Source organism: Microtus oregoni, unplaced genomic scaffold (assembly GCF_018167655.1).
Source record: "Microtus oregoni isolate MIOR12 unplaced genomic scaffold, Mior012 000033F_ref0000390, whole genome shotgun sequence".
Classification (NCBI taxonomy): Eukaryota; Metazoa; Chordata; class Mammalia; order Rodentia; family Cricetidae; genus Microtus; species Microtus oregoni.
Genome location: NW_024543092.1, coordinates 12,044,159 through 12,061,760, shown reverse-complemented (window position 1 = coordinate 12,061,760; position 17,602 = coordinate 12,044,159). Strand labels below are relative to the sequence as shown.

The window sequence follows — 17,602 nt, the reverse complement described above, 5'->3', positions numbered from 1 at the left end:
TGGTATTTTGTTTTTTTTTTTTTTTTTTTTTTTTTTTTATATTTATTTATTTATTTATTTATTTATTATGTATACAATATTCTGTCTGTATGTATGTCTGCAGGCCAGAAGAGGGCACCAGACCTCATTCCAGATGGTTGTGAGCCACCATGTGGTTGCCGGGAATTGAACTCAGGTCCTTTGGAAGAGCAGGCAATGCTCTTAACCACTGAGCCATCTCTCCAGCCCGAAATCTGGTATTTTGAAAACCTCATTGGATGGAGAGGCTCCCAAGGCAGTAAAGCCAGACTAATGACACAGACCAACTCCAGCACTAAGGCGTGCTCTTTTGTAAGCTGTCCCTCCCGTTGCCCTGTTTCTTCTCCCCTTCTTAGGTAAAATTGCTCCCCTTCTTGGCATCAAATATAACCCAGCAGGAACACGGGTACTCTATCTGCTGTTCCTGAGACCTGGGGGATTACAAGCAGCAATGGGAGCGTATGGAGAATCTCCTAGATTGTCCTCCTAGTGGAGCTTTCTCCTACCGAGCACACACTTCCTTGTTCAACACAGCAGAAAAGATACATTGTTTCCCTGGGGTTGTTTCCTTTAATCCCCTGGCCACCCGCCTGGGAATGCAGCTCTGTTGATAAAGTTCCTTTGCTTGCCCATCACACCTGTGGCTCTGAAGCTAAACCCCCAGCACTACTTCAGCGGAGCATGGTAGCAGATGAGAAGTAGAGACTGGTGGAGGATCACAAATTAAACATCTACACAGGGAGTTTGAAGCCAGCCTAAACTATATGAGGACCTGTCACAAGAGACAACAATAATCCTGGCCCAGAGGGGTAGTTCAGTGGGTAAGACTATTTGATATTCTTATGGAGGACCTGAATCCGGGAGCCTTGAACTGGCTCCTAATCACCAGTAACCACAGTTCATGGTGGTCAGACGCTCTTCAGCCTCTCAGGCCATCAGGCATGCGGAATCTTCCTATCATTCGCCTCTACTTCCAACGTAGATTAATTTTAACCATTTATTTTATTTATTTTTTATTTTTTGGATTTTCGAGATAGGGTTTCTCTGTAGCTTTTTGGTTCCTGTCCCGGAACTAGCTCTTGTAGACCAGGATGGCCTCGAACTCACAGAGATCTGCCTGCCTCTGCCTCCCGAGTGCTGGGATTAAATGCAGGCGCCACCACCGCCCGGCTAATTCTAACCATTTAAATAGCAAAATTTACCGTGTTTGTATAAGATTGTAGTAAACACACCAATTGCTGGCTTTTCAAAGTATACTTAGCATCCTTCCTCTCCATGTTAACTCCGAACCATCGTTCAACTTTAACAACTGTTTTCCTATAGCTACAAAGGCAGACCCTCAGGGAAGAGCAAGGACTGGTGTCTTCTCAGTCTCCCTAATGCTGCCACCCTTAGTGCAGTTCCTCAGGTTGTGGTGACCCCCACCCCCAAGCCAGAAAACTATTCCATTGCTATATCCCATCACTGTAATTTTGTTACTCTTATGAATTGTAATGTAAGTATCCAATATGCAGGATATCTGTGACCCTAAAAGGGGTCACCACTCACTGGTCTAAACCCACTGATGGATTCTTTGTTTCAAGTTGGCGATTCCTGAAATCAGCCAGGGAGGCTGCCTCTGCTTTGCCTCTGTCCCTTGGTGGCCTCCATCCAGATGTTACAGGAAGCATTTGCAGCCCACCTGCTCACCCTTTTCTCTCCTTTCCCATTCTCTCCTTGTTTGCTTCCCACCCTGACTACTGCATTGCTGCCTTTGCTTTCAGTGTAGCTCTTCTTGTCCAGTCGTTGACAGCTGGTTAGAGTATTTCCTCTCCTTCTGGATTTGAAGCAGCAAGCTTTATGGAGTTTTACTTTGTCTAGTTTAGTCTTCGCTCAAGGCTCAAGGGCAAGCCGTTCATTTCCAGAAGCTGGCGAAGGCTAATTTGGATGCTGAACGTTGTCATTCTTTTAACCCACTGAGGCAAAACTACCTCACAAGTCATCTAGCTACTACACTTTGTATTTTATTTTGAGAAATACATATACATACACCAAAAAAGTTTCCGAACCAATCCAGACTAGCAAAAATTTATAGTTCATTTCTCTCTTTACTTATCCATGACATATTTTAATCACACTGGTAGAATTATAGTAAGATGAGCAAAGGGAGGAATAAAGGATTCCTCTCTCACCAGAAAAACAATTTTCCCAATTTCTGCATTAACTTCTCATGGCTTTTATAGAGCTGGGAACTAGAAAAGAGATGGAAAAACAAAAGGACTTCCTACAAACCTCCTGCAAATGGAAGTTGATTCTATCACGGTAACTGTCTTTTAGGCAACCTTGACAGAAATATACAGCCACTGTCAAAGGTACTATCAAGTGTTCCAGACAGCCAGTGACTGGCTGGAGGATGCTCAAGAAATGCTACAGCTGGCAGGCAATGGCCTAGATGTGGAGAGCGCCGAGGAGAATCTCAAAAGTCACGTGGAATTTTTCAAGACAGAGGGCCAGTTCCACAGCCACATGGAGGAGCTCCAAGGCCTTGTGACCAAGCTGGATCCACTCATCAAGCCAAATGGGAAGGAAGAGCTAGCACAGAAGATGACTTCCCTGGAACAGAGGAGCCAGAGGGTCTTCCAGGACGCCCATGCCCAGCGGGACCTCTTGCAGAGGTATTTAGAGTAGGTTAAGGCAAAAAGATGTTGTCACACAGAAAGTAACAGCATACTAACAGAATGTATATAGTGACATACATGAGCATGCACATTTGCTTTCTCCTCTTACCGTTAGACATAGGGACACCAGGGCTCTGTGTGGGAATAGGTGGGTTTATTTTGCTTATTTATTTCTCTTGGACTCTTTCAAGATGTACGGTTCAATGGCAGGAGTACCAGAAAGCAAGGGAAGAGGTTATCGAGTTGATGAATGATGGGGAAAAGAAGCTGTCTGAGTTTTCATTGCTGAAGACTTCCTCAGGCCAGGAAGCTGAGGAGAAGCTGTCAAAACACAAGGTCAGTTTTGTCGTAGTTATTTTGATGTCGTTTACTGTTAATTGCTAGAAGTCTTTGTGATGTGTCCAGAATCACATCTTTAAATCTTTCTTTATTTCCATCCGGCTTCCTTTGGTATGATAAAGACACAAATAAACACATTTCATAGTTGGGGGTACTGACAAGAAATGCATAGCAAAGGATCAAGAGAGAAATTCAAAGCAATTGCTTCTGAGAAGATACGGTCTTTCAAAATGGCAGTAAAGGGCTGGGAAGATGACTCAGTGGGTAATAATACTCGCTGTGCAAGCCTGGCGTCTGACAACCTGAGTCAGGTCCCCTGAACCCACATAAAAAGCAAGGTGAGCAGGCACAGGTTAGGAATCCTAACACCTCTACAGCAAGGGAGATGGCAACAGGAGAACTCCCTAGAAGCTCCTGGAGTCAGTGTAGCAGCTAAAACGAGAGAGACGCCATCTGCCAAACAAGGAGGAAAAGAAAGAACTGGCCCATAAAAGGTCGTCTGTAACTCCTGTTCATATCCTGCCAGCCCCCAGAATAAATAACTAACTAAACCTTTTAAAACATTGTCAAATTCTCTGATAACTTGGACTAATAATTCTGGATAACTTGGACTAACTAAAACAAAATCCAGAAATAAATGCCCATGTGCCCCTCGACTAGCATAACAACATAAGGAAGATGGGAGCATTCTAAAATACCAAAGTAAAATTTTCTTTCATTTCTGTTGATATTCAGAGAATAAAAAAAAATCTCAAGTAGAAAATAACTTGTCTTTCATAAATAAATAATATCTGCCTTTCAAAATAAATCAATCAAAACCCAACTCTGATAAGTAAAACTTTAGAGGTATTAGAGGAAGCAAAACATATTCATAATTACTAATTTACTTTGGGGTTTTTGAGGCAGGTTTCCAGGTATTCTAGGCTGGTCTCGAACTCTCCACATAAATATAACCTTGGAAGATGACCTTGACCTCCTGACTCTCTCCCCCCCACCTCCCCACCACTAGACTTGTACCATCATGACTGCCTGAGGGACCTAAATTTATTTAGAAATATCTCCTTTTACAAGTGTCTTTGGGCTTCTACTCAAGCCCACTGAACTTAAAAACCAAAATCAATCTTTCTCTAACCCCCTCTACTCACCCCCAACCCTGCACTAGGCTGTAGTGTCTGTAGTTGACTCTTTGCATGAGAAAATTGTGGCCCTGGAGGAAAGAGCATCACACCTAGAGAAAACCGGAAATGATGCAAGCAAAGCCACCCTAAGCAGGTCGATCACCACTGTCTGGCAGCGCTGGACGCGTCTCCATGCTGTGGCCCAGGACCAGGAGAAGATCCTGCAGGATGCCATAGATGAGTGGAAGGGCTTGAGCAATAAGGTAACTTTCCTTACAGATTGGCTTAAGTTGGGCTTTGTCCTATTTCTCAAAGATTAGGATGTATTTTGGAAACTAGTATCTTGTCTTTTGCCTTTGTGTTAGCTACCTTTCTTTTGCTGTGATAAAACACCATGACCAAGGGAAGAAAGAGTTTATTTTGGCTTAGGATTCCAGAGGATTAGGGTCCTCGGTGGAGGGAGGCATGGCGGCAGACAGCAGGCGTTTCGGTTGGAGCAGCAAGCTCAGGGCTCACATCTTGAATCACAAGCACCAAGCAGAGAGCACAAACTGGGAGTAGGGGAAGACCTCAGCTCTTTCTCACAGTGACATATTTCCTCCACTAAGGCCACACCTTCTAAACCTCCTCAAAAAGAACCATTAACTGCAGACCGAGTATTCAAATACCCGAGGCTGGAGGTGGAGGTGGGGGATTTCTCGTTCAAACAGTACATGCTTCTCCTTTGAAATTAGTGTTATGAAACTTTCATCATCTTTTCCATTTTCAAATTAAATTCTGAGACAAAATGTAATGTGCATTGTACAATTTAGTTTTGTTAGGGCCAGAGAGCTTGGGGAGAGCAACATAATGGTCATGACAGGGAGTAGAAAAGAAAGAACACAAGGGGCAGAAGAATGAATGCGTGAGGCAGGATGAGGAAAGACAGGGAAATTGGAAAGAGAGAGAGGGATAGGATAAACCAAAACCAAGTATTTATGAAAATGTTATAAGGAAATCTGTTGTTTTGTATACTAATTTTAAAATAAGCAAGGGCCAGCTAAATGGTTCAGCAGGTGAAAGGGCTTGCGGTACAGGTCCGTTAGCTGGATTCGATCCCCAGAACCACAGTGAAGTGAGAGAACAGGCTCCTAAAGCTGTCGTACGACGTCCGCATGCGTGTTACATGGACACCCGCGCTCCTGTTCTTGTGTCTGCCTCACGCACGCACGTGCACACACACTCACATTAATAATAACTAAAACTTCAAAAATAAATATATAAATGAATTTTTAAAAAAGATTAAGCAATAAAATTTAGAAAAGAAGACAAGTCCAGCGTGAATCCCATTTGTTTTAAACCTATTTTGGAAAAAGTCCAAAATTAATTTTTTTCTTTGTTGTAAAAATAAGACTTGAACGTATTCCTCAAATTTATGTGTTATTTCTTCCGCCCAATAGGTAGGGCTCAGTGTGTTAGCCACACCTTCCTGGTGACTCCCACACACGCTCAGGCTAACTTTAAGAGTGGATGTTTTGTGTGCTCGTTCATTTAATGTTTCTTTGTCACATGTAGTCTGTGACTGCCTTGCTAAGATCAGGGGATTAATAATTTAAGACCAGGTTAGGAGAGGTGGTCTTTCATGTTAAAGCTACCATGTCAGTTTTTATTTCTAAAATTCAGAATTTATGTCATCACGGTGGACCATGTCAAGTGTGTCTGTCACTTAGTGGCCTCACCATACTATTTCTTAGTATGATTTTGAGCTTCATACAATGTCTGCTTGTCACTAGATGAAAGAAACCACTGAAATGATTGCACAGCTGCAAGGTAAATTACCTGAAAGTACAATAGAAAAGGCCTCCAAAGCAGAGCTCGTGGCCCTCCTTGAATGCCACGATACGTGCTCGCTGGAACTGGAGCAGCAGCAGCTGGCCCTGGGCGTGTTACAGCAGCGGGCGCTGAGCATGCTACAAGATGGGGCTGTCCCTGGCACCGCTGCAGAAGAGGCGCCCGTTCTGCGGGAAATCTCTGCAATGCAAGATCAGTGTCTCAGGTAATTGCATCTCTGTTTTGTTCACTGTTATAACTGGTCTTGACTCAAAGGGACAGCTGGGGTACTCAGGCATGGGGATGCTCCGTCATGCCGGCTGCATGCCTTTCTTTCTACTCCTGCCGTTCTTAACTCTTCCATTCTTTGTTAGACAAGGACACCTATGCTAATAGAAATATTACATGGTAATAAGAGCCAGTGGGGAGGATACCTCAGTTTGTAAAGTACCTGCTACACACGTGTAATGATCCAGGTTTGATAGTCAGCACCCACATTTTAAAGGGAAAAAAAAAGAAAAGCTGAACATGGTAGCCTATGCTTGCTACCCCAGCAGCAGGCTATAGCAGCAGGCAGATCTCTGGAACTGGCTAGCTAGGGAGCTTAGCCTACTCCATGAGCTTGAGGTCATCAGTGTTATGATTTTTGGCACGGGTGACCCTGAATTATAACAGAGACTCCATCTGAAAAACAAACCCAGAGGGATAGCTCCTGAAGAGCTGCACCAACGTCTGACCTCTGGCCTTTATATACATGCATCTGCACATGCATGCATACTTACACACACACCCATTTGTGAGCACGCACACACACACACACACACACACACACGGGTGGGGTGGAGGATAGAATGATAAGTCAAAAGACTTATTGCTCACCTTCCTGCATTTTAAAGTACCAGTTCAATAAAGTATTACAAAATATGCACAAAGTTGTTACTCTTCTTGTCGCTGTGATGAAATCACCTTAAGGAAGGAAGGTTTCGATTGGCTTCACAGTCTGAGGGGCTACAGTCCGTCACAGGAGGGGAGGCACAGTGGATCATGAGATCCTTGCACTCACTACACCCAAGTCAGGAAACAAATGGTGGTGTGTGCTCAGTTTGCTCTCTCTTGCTTTCCTTTTTATTCAGACTGGCACCCCAGCCTGTGGGTTAGTGCCACCCACATTTAGGAGAGGACATCCTCCTTCTATTAGACATCTCTGGAAAGTTGCTCGTAAGTGTGCTTCTCTGGTGATTCTACACCCAGGGAAGCTGGCACTGGAGATTAACCTACACAAACACTAAGAGAAAACAAGCTGAGGACGGGGATGGCAAAGAAGGTGTCTTCTGCAGCTGGAGACTGAGCAGGTTTGAATGACACAGGGGTGGAATGAGATACAAACAATTTAGAAATCCCTCGGACAGTGGGAGAGAGGATGAGTCATTCAAACGATAGCAGGTGCCAGGCACAGTGACGCAGAAGTGTCTTCCTAACCGCCAGCAGGCTGAGGCAGGAGTGTCATGAGTTCGACGTCGGCCTGGCTGTTAGTAAGTCCCAGGTTATATGTGGACCTTTGTGACTGAGCTTTATTTAAAATGTCCGTTTGCCAAAGCTCGATCATCCGTTGGTGATCTAGGGGAATGGGGGCACCGATGACACAGAAATCAAAGGATTCGTCCCAATCCTTGACAGTGAATCCAGGAAAAGTTCATCTTGATGCTCTGGAATTGAAGCACCATTAAGAAAAACTCAGAGACTGATATCGGGGTTCAACCTGAAGATGAGAAAAGCAAAGCAGTCAACCACTGGCTCTTTCCTCAATCTTAGTTTGAAATGGCGATCCTGCCTCCAGGGATCTCAGAATGAGACTGAGTCTGAGAGCTGTCTCCTCCTGTTTTATAATCCTCTCTAGTGCTGGGATTAAAGGCATGCACCACTGGGGTTAAAGGCATGTACTGATGGTTTCTATGGCAACTATTTTGGCTATTGGGATTAAAGGTGTGTGTTACTATTGCCTGGTCTGTATGGCTGATCAGACCAGTGGGGCTGTTTTATTCTCTGATCCTCACCTAAACTTTATTTACTAAAACACAAATGAAATGTCACTACATAGAACTGGCCTGATTCACTCTTTGGGCCATTGTGAAAATGTCTTTAAATAATTTTGTCCCTCTATTAAGTAACATTATCTCATACAAATATATATTCACCTCTCTTAGTTATTAATGGTATTAGGGTAATCTGATACTAGGTACTGAAAAGCTTTTTATCCCATTAATTCGAATCAATCATGACGTTGACATAATCATGGTGACATGTCTAGAGGTCGATTCTTTCTTTAAAGGCTGACTTCTTACAGCTCCACATGTTCTAATGGTACATCACTTTCTTTTTTTTTTTAAATATTTATTTATTTATTATGTATACAATATTCTGTGTGTGTATGCCTGGAGGCCAGAAGAGGGCACCAGACCCCATTACAGATGGTTGTGAGCCACCATGTGGGTGCCGGGAATTGAACTCAGGACCTTTGGAAGAGCAGGCAGTGCTCTTAACCACTGAGCCATCTCTCCAGCCCCATGGTACATCACTTTCAAATGGTGATGATACCATACCATTTGAGCAGATATGAAAGAAGTAAGGAATCTGGCTATCCTTAGGTTTTCTGCATAGGGAAATAAATAGCAGTTTAGCGGCAGGGAACAAAGTCAACTCTCCAATTTCCAAGTGATAAATTATTCACCCCCCAGTGACGCAACTTCTTCTGTTATACTTGAACTGAACTCTGGTGTCGCTAAATAATATCTCAGAGCTAGAAGTAACATGACCTGCTCCAAACTAGGCTTTTCCCTTTCTGTGTCTGTTATCAAACTGTGGCATGCCTGGGAGAGTTCCTTTCACCTCAGATCTGCTTCTCCTTTCTCCCTCTGGTATTCTGAAGCATGCAAGACAAAGTGAAGAGCCACAGCAAACTGGTGAAGCAGGAGCTACAGGAACGGGGGGCGGTCGAGACTCAAATCAGTGCTGTGAAGTCTTGGGTTCAAGAAACGAAGGACTATCTGGGAAACCCAATGATAGAGATAGACACGCAACTAGAAGAACTGAAGGTACAGACGTCTCCTCGCTCTCTCTGCTCGCCATGTCAAAACATGGCCTTTGTTCCGGTGACTCTTGTACATACTGAATGAACTGTCAATTAGAACTTTCAGGCATGAATTATATAGATGTGATGTATTATTCCTTCTTGGCATTAGTTGCCTGGTGGAAGGGACATTCTGAAGTTCATTTTTCTCATAGGAAATGAACTCCATTTCTCTAATTTCATAACTGATGAAAATAGATGACTTTATCTCTAGATTCGTAAAAAGTGTGCCCCTTATCAGGTCCCCATTATTTTCTTGTTCTGCCTTCTTTCCTTAGACCCTCCTGACAGAAGCCACCAGCCACCGAGAGAGCATCGAGAAAATTGCAGAAGAACAGAAGGATAAGTACTTGGGTCTTTACACTATATTGCCACCTGAAATCTCCCTCCAGCTAGCTGAAGTTGCATTGGACCTAAAGATCCATGACCAGGTAAGCTTATTGGGCATCTTTCTGTTCTCTCACAGGGTTAGTCCTATAAGAGGTATCTTAGTTTGTGCAATCATACTTCCCAGGAAACCATAGTAAATAATTGACCACTATAAAACAATTAGCATTCACTTGGAACTCTTTCCTGGGCAAGAAACATATCAAATGACCGCAGCTATGAACAGTGATGTTATACAAACACATCACTGTGACAGGAATCCTGACAGATGCAAGGGAGGGAAGAAGGATTTGTTTGGACTCAGGGAGGACATTCCATCATGGTAGAGAAGGCATGGCAGGAATGTGTGACTGGAATGCCTCATATATTGGAGAAGCAGAAATCTTGGGCTATTGGTAGAGATGGCTCAAAACTTCAAATGCTACAGGCAGCAACCCACATCTTCCAGCTAAGCCCCATGTTCAAAAAGAACCACAACATCCACAAACAGCACCAATCCATCACCCAATAACCGGAAGCCTGGTGTTCAAGACATAAACAAAGAAATAGAATTTATCTGCTTCTCCAACATGAGTAAAATAATATCTGAAATAAAAAGTAAGATATGACATATTTCAATATTAATATTGAGTAACCAGAGTGTGCCAGTCATTCTTCAAACGGTGACTTTAGTTCAGTGAGATAGAAGGTGGGTGGGTGAAGATATTGAAGGAAAGGGATGCTCATGGGGAAGAGACAAGAAAAGTTGGGGTCACAGTTGTCCCTGCTGTGAATGCTGGGGGCCCATGGCATTAGAGGAGGGGCCTCATTCTGCCCAATGGAAGGCTCACCATAATCAGAACTCAGAGCCACAGACTTGAAAATTATTTGAAACAAGAAATAAAGAGTCCTTTTCGGTGTGAAGACCAGGAGATCGGGGATCTCACTCCATAAAGAGATTTTGTGTAAAAATCATGTCATGTGGTGTCTGTGTGGACACGTAATGGGTTTTAGAATTGTCTTGGTGGCTGATTGCCAGAGGTTTTTTTTTTTTTTTTTTTTTTTTTTTTTTTTTTTTTTTTTTAGTTTTTTGAGACAGGGTTTCTCTGTGGTTTTGGAGCATGTCCTGGAACTAGCTCTTGTAGACCAGGCTGGTCTCAAACTCACAAAGATCCGCCTACCTCTGCCTCCCAAGTGCTGGGATTAAAGGCGTGCGCCACCACCGCCCGGCCTTGCCAGAGTTTTTGAAGCCCACTTATAGCCCACTCTTTGTGGCACAAAGGGATGACACACACAGGTGCTAAAATGCTTGTGGATCAGAAAACATAGACCACAACTTTCACACATCTAGGCTGCACTTTTGAATCTCCAGTGAAGGAGGCAGAGTGATTGGAAATCATAACAGAACCCAGTCATACTGCACCAGGATTTTGAACTAAACAAAGACAGAGTGTAGTTTCTTTGTTTTGTTTTGGTTTTTTTTTTTACTATTTAACTGGCCTATTGGACTTATTGGACTTGGAAGATTGCAGGAAGGATAAGTTAACTAGTTAAGGTCTTTGAAAAGTCCTTTAGTAGACTGGATACACAGCTCTGCAGTTACATGCACTTGCTGCTCCAGCAGAGGACCTGAGTTCTGTTCCCAGCACTCAGATCAGAAGGCTCACAACCCCCTGTAACTCCAGCTTCCGGGGCTCTGGCACCCTCTTCTGGATTCCATAGGTATCCACACACATGCATACGTACACACACACACACACACACACACACACACACACACACACACATTAAAATAAATAATTTTCAAAAAAATAAAATTTAAAATTTTCTCTGTTTACTTGTTGCTTGCTAGAGTTATTCTCTGCAATTTAGTTATTTTGGCACTTGAGTCAAAATGATGCAGTCCAATGCAATGCTGTTTCTCTGAGAATTTGAAAGGCCTTTCTCTTTTTTTTAGATAAAAAATTATATATATATTTATTTTTTTAAAAAGAAACAAACTATTCTTTTTCACTATACATACCAATCCAAGTTCCCACTCCTCCCCTCCCCCCACTCCCTCCACATACCCTCCCACTTCACCCCCATCCACTCACTCCTCAAAGAAGGCAAGGCACACTGCTCTTTGGAAGGTCCAAGACCTTCCCCACTATATCCAGGCCAAGCAAGGTATCCATCCAAAGAGAATGGGTTCCCAAAAAGCCAGTATATGCAGTAGGGATAATCCTGGAGCCACTGTCAGTGGCTCCTCAGTCTGCCCCAGCCATTCAACTGTCAACCACACTCAGAGGGACCAGTTTGGTCCATGCTTGGTCCTTCCCAGTCTGGCTGGAGTTGGTGAGCTCCCACTAGCTCAGGCAGACTGTTTCAGTGGGTGAACCCATCAAGGTCTTGACCTCTTTGCTCACATTCTCATTCCTCCCACTCTTCAACTGGACCTTGGGAGCTCAGTCCAGTGCACCAATGTGGGTCTCTGCCTCTGTTTCTATCAGTTGCTGGATGAAGGTTCTGTGGTGATATTTAAGATATTCATCAGTCTGACTACAGGGCAAGACAAGATTGGGCCCCCTCTCCTTTATTGCTTAGGGTCCTAACTGGGGTCATCCTTTTAATTTCCTGGGAATTTCTCTAGAGCCAGGTTTCTGCTAACTGTATAATGGCTCCCTCAATCAAGATATCTCTTTCCTTGCTCTCATCTCTGTCCTTCCTCCATCTCGACTATCCCATTCCCTCAAGTTCTCTTCACCCTTCCCCTTCTCTCCTCTTCTTCCCCTTCCACCTTCCCTTCAACTCTCATCCCCATGCTCCCAATTATGTCAGGCGATCTTCTCTATTTTCCCCTTTCCATGTGAATAAATGCATCCTTTAAAAAAATTGCATCCTTTAAGAAAAAAAGTGAGGCTCAGTGGCAGAGTAATTTCCCAGCAGCATGTTTGCCCACACGCACGCACACACGTATGCAACACACACAAAGTAAAAGAAGAAAAAAAAAGTGATAAGGAGTGTGTGTATCACAGATACAAGGCCAGCGAATACACAAGCCAGGGTGAGCTACCTATAGAGCAACACCAATTAGCTTCTGTAAATATTTAATGAACGACTCGGTGAGCCGACATTGATTTTGGTTTCTTGCTGGAACAGCAGAAGGACCATAGTAAACGCACAAAGCTACTGAGAATAAATCAACCTCAAAGTCTTGGGGGATTGGACCTACTTCCTCTAAACGTTTTAAAGATATTATTTATTTAGTTATGTGTGTGTGTGTGTGTGTGTGTGTAACCATGTGTGTGCATGTGTGTGTGTGTGTGTGTGTGTGTGTGTGTGCCTGTGTACACACGGAGACCAGAAGAAAACATCCAGTGTCCTCCTCTATCACTCTCTGCCTATCCATTGGAGGCAGGGTCTCTTCCTGAGTACAAGGATCCTGTATTCTCAGCGAGGCTGGAAGTCAGCAGCCTCAGCAATCCTCTTGCCTCCGCCCCCTGTGGAACTGGGGGTGCTGACAGATGCAGAACACCCAGCTTGATACCTGGATTCTGAGATCCAAACCCCAGAACTCCAGTCCTCACAATTGCTCAAGTACCTTCAAACCTTGAGCTGTCTCTGTCCCCCCGCCCCACTTTCATGAGTTCTGTCAATGTCAAAGCAGCTTTGTCCACCTAAAACATGAGCAGTCGGCATTGTTAGAGAATTTTAATCTCTTCTCCCATTTCAACAATGATGGGTTTGGATGTCCCCTTTTGGTCATTTAGATCCAAGAGAAGGTACAGGAAATTGAGCAGGGCAAGGCCACGAGCCAGGAGTTCGGCCGCCAGATCCAGAAGGTGGCCAAAGATCTCACCACCATCCTAACAAAGCTGAAAGCCAAAACCGACAATCTAGTTCAAGCTAAGACTGACCAGAAGGTAAGGAGGAGGGGCAGAAGCTAAGGGGGCCAGGAGGTAAAGAGGGGTGGCTAGAAGGTGGGGGAGCAGAAGGTAAAGGGGAGCAAAGTTAAGGGAGGGGCAGATGGTAGGAAGTGGGGAGAAGAGGAAAGAGCAAAATGCATTGCTGGCTACTGGTTCAACTGCTTTGCCTTATCAGTGTTACCTAGTTATAGAGAGTTCTTAACAAACCATCAAAACCCAGCAGGAAAAGGAGGCAGTTGAAACACTCTGTAAATGTAATAACACCAGCCCATTTATGTAATTTATCATTGTAATGGATATACATGCATAGATATACATGCATGCACTTATATGTGATAGAGTAGTAAAAGATTCATGACAGTCTACAAGTGCAAACTTCAGAATTTCAAGGCAAATCAATAACATCTTGTGTTTGCACCCTGTTGATGAGCTAAACAGCTCAAATCCATTGGGTGGGGCAGAAGGAAAAACCAGTCCTCTCCCAAGGAAACAGATATAAGGCTCACACCACAGCCCACTCTGCTGCCTTCACCCAAGAGATGGAAACAGTTAAGTCCTAGTAGAATGATATTTGTAATTCTTACCTTTAACTCCAACCTCTAAAGTAGAATCCATCTGGTCTTAGGAAACCCTGAGAAATGTATTTTCTGTAATCCTTTGCTCTTTCCTGTTGATGGCTGTACAGATACTGGGAGAAGAATTAGATGGCTGTAACTCCAAGCTCATGGAATTAGATGCTGCTGTACAGACATTCTCGGAACAGCATGGGCAGCTGGGTAAGCCATTGGCCAAGAAGATAGGAAAGCTGATGGAACTCCACCAGCAAACCATCAGGCAGGCTGAGAGCCGGCTATCCAAACTCAACCAGGTATGTGGTCCAGGCTTTAAGGTAACCAACATGCTTTAAAGTAGACATTATTACCATCTCGCTTTTGAAAATAAATAAAAAGACAGTACTAGAGATGATGTAAGAGGTTTTCCTGTGGCTTGTTTTCTACAGTGTTTCTATGATTTATATATAAACCCATATTTGGTTCATAACAAACTAAACTATTTTGACAAAGTTTCACATGAATAGACTTGGCTGTATATATACTTTGTAAACTGGAGCTGTAATAGTAAAAAGAATAACCATCTACTAATGAGTTCTATAAAAGCAGTGTAGGACGGATCGAAATATTTTAAAGTTACATACATACCCATATATACATCATCTTAAGTTCTGAGTTGTTCAGCTTTTTCTTAGTGGTTTTTTTTTTTCATATATCCTAAGCTGGCCTCAAATCACTCACAGACAATGAGGGCCTTGATATCCTGATCCTCCTGCCTCTGCCTCTGTCCTCCAGACTGGGATAACAGACACTGTACTTAGTGTGGTACCCAGCTTAGGAACTGGTGATGGTGAATAATGGTGTTGAGATCCTGCAAGATGCAGTCCCTGCTGGCCACCTCCTTTACTCAGTGAGATAGAGAAAGATGATAGAAGGGGATGGGGAGAATAAGATGAGAATGAAAAGTGAGAAAAAGAGAAATAAATGTATTATGAACTTGGTTTATTACCCTAAGATCACCGGAAAATCTTTGACAGATTTTCCATAGGCAAGTGATTTTCAAGGATCCCTTTGAATATCACAGCTATAACTGCCACTCTCTGGGATGGCTGCATCCGAAGACACAGGTTACGGATGAATTTCCCACTCGCCAGAAAGGATTTACATTCATCTGAGTACTAATGACTTTTCAGGCGTCCTCACACTTAGAAGAATACAGTGAAATGCTGGAGTCCATTCTGAAGTGGATCGAGAAAGCTAAAGTCTTGGTGCATGGAAACATTGCATGGAATTCTGCAAGCCAGCTCCGAGAACAGTACATCTTGCACCAGGTAATTTCAGGGGGAAAAAATGTTAACAAAGAATGAATAGAAACAGTTCATTTGACTGGTCAGACTGACCCAAAATTTAAGTGACCACAGTGCGAAATTATTGTGAGTGTCAGCTAAAAGGAATGTTTGGGAATCAGCTAGATGACTCAGTGGGAAAAGGTGGCTGCCACAAAGTCTCATGACTTGAGTTTGATCCCTGGGTCCTGCATGGTGGAAGGAGAGAAGTGACTCCTGCCCTTGTCCTCTGACCCCCTCCATGTGCCCTGTGGCATGCATGTGTTCCCCGCTAATAAATAAATGTCATTTAAAAACAGTATTTAAAAGCAAACAAGCAACAACAACATGACTTGCTATTCTAGTCTGACCAAAAGTAGTTAAGGGTGAGAGTTCACAAGACTGCCCATAAATACTTATCCTCTATTTTTTTATACCACCCTTTCCCTGAACCCCAAAACTGTCAGTCCTGTGCTATGGGACGTGTGTTTTTGTGTTGTTGCTGCTGCTGTAGAACTTCCACTGGAAGTTAAATGCAGGAAATTCTTTCACATGAAGAGACACAGGGGCATGTGGAGAGATGACAGGCGTCCCACCAGGAAGGAAGAAAAACCCAAACTCTATCAACTGGCACTGTGTGACGAGGAACAAAATCCTGTCTCTCGGGTTTGCCTTCTCATCTGTAATACAGGAATGACCATAATATCCCTATGTCAGTCGTGAGCAGACACCCAGCGCGTACCTGGCATAGGCTGGGGTTCCAGGCAGGTCCTTTCACCTGCTTCCTTTTAGCCCCAGCCAGGGCTGAGTCATGTGGCTTACTCAGGAGGTCAGAGCAGCTGAGAACGGACCTCTATCTACACCCTGGAGGATACATGACTTCATTTCCTCTGAACTCAGGAGACAGAAACGTTCCTTTCCTTTTGGTCATATTCTTTGGAAATTATTTCATCCTTTAAGTAAGTGCTGATTGGATTAAATGCATATTTCTAACAGGTCCTGCCAAAAAACTCAGTCGCTGCCTTCCATTTAGGTTACATGGTTGACTATTTCCTATGTGCAAAGGAAAAATAAATTTCCTTATTTTCTACTTGACATGGTTCTGGGTTCTGGATGTTTTTTCCTCCTGGGATGTTTCCGTGGCTCAAATTCCAACCCCTACCTATCATCTCCCTTCTCCACTCAGGAAATTTCTCCCATACGCGAACAACTGTAGTTCTCAGTTCAGTCATTCGCTGTGTGATGGGCTTAGATGTTGACAGGCTAGACGCGTTACAAATTAGCTGGTAAGCAAAGGAAATGCAGCCAACTTCTAGACATCTAAAGATGCAGATTGAAGAACAGGAAAGATAAAGGGAATTTTAACTTTTACCTGTCAAGATAACACGGCTTTTCTCTGTTTGCTTTGTTTTGCCCCCCCCCCCCGGGCAGGGTTTCTCTGTGTAGCCTTGGAGTCTGTCGTGAAACTCCCTGGGTAGACCAGGCTGGCCTCAAACTCAGAGATCCTCCTGCCTCTGCCTAAAGATACACGCCACCACTACCAGGCTGCTATATTTTTAACAATGCTGGTAATTCAGTAAAAAACGATCTGAAAAGCGATTACCTTTATATGTGGTGATGATCAAGGATGGCACAGCTCAGACCTATTGATTTCACCTCCTGGATTCCTTAAGTGAGGCTTTAATCCGAAATTTTGAAAATATTTAATGTGATACTAATGACTATAGTGGGATTTTAGTGTGTGTGCGTGCGAGAGAGAGAGAGAGAGAGAGAGAGAGAGAGAGAGAGAGAGAGAGAGAATTCAGACACACATGCCTGTAATGATCAGGATACAGTATTTGGGAGTCAGTTGTCTTCCGACTATGGAATCCACTCAACTCAGACCCTCGGGCTTGACCCACAATTTTGTTGACCTACTGTGCTTCCTGATGGCCCTGTGGTGGTGGAATCTTAAAGGAAAAGCAAATGTCACACAGTGCTTTTGTAAGATGTTTCCATGCAGTGAAACCTAATGCAAGTTTCAGAAGAGATCATGGAGATTTTCATTGTAGGTTTTGGCTTTTGAGTTGCAGCCTTGCTGTACAGCCCTGGCAAACCTGGAGTGTATCATGTGGTCCAGCCTGGCTTTGAGCTCACTGCACTCCTGAGTGTTAGGACCAACCAGAGGCATAATCCACCATGTTTATCTGATGAGATTTAAAAATTATTATTAATATCATTATACAGGGTTAAACAAGTCTACTTTATGCATGTATAGAGTATATTTTGAGAATATTTCCCCATATCCTACTGCCCTCCTCATTCTTTTTTGGTTTTTTGTTTGCTTCTTTGTTTTGTTTTTGGTTTTTCAAGACAGGGTTTCTCTGTGGTTTTGGAGCCTGTCC

At 43.5% G+C, this 17,602-nt stretch overlaps 1 protein-coding gene across 4 annotated transcripts in view; it reads left to right on the top strand.

Moving 5' to 3' along the window:
- Nucleotides 1-17,602, top strand: part of Syne1 (spectrin repeat containing nuclear envelope protein 1) — a 461,524-nt gene that overhangs the window by 278,923 nt on the left and 164,999 nt on the right. For all 4 annotated transcript variants that reach the window (XM_041680032.1, XM_041680030.1, XM_041680029.1 and 1 more), the window contains 9 exons: nt 2,335-2,672; nt 2,867-3,011; nt 4,177-4,395; nt 5,905-6,167; nt 8,868-9,033; nt 9,347-9,499; nt 13,187-13,339; nt 14,028-14,210; nt 15,087-15,224. In XM_041680032.1, the coding sequence (XP_041535966.1) occupies nt 2,335-2,672; nt 2,867-3,011; nt 4,177-4,395; nt 5,905-6,167; nt 8,868-9,033; nt 9,347-9,499; nt 13,187-13,339; nt 14,028-14,210; nt 15,087-15,224 (1,758 nt within the window). The remainder of the gene's footprint in view (nt 1-2,334; nt 2,673-2,866; nt 3,012-4,176; nt 4,396-5,904; nt 6,168-8,867; nt 9,034-9,346; nt 9,500-13,186; nt 13,340-14,027; nt 14,211-15,086; nt 15,225-17,602) is intronic.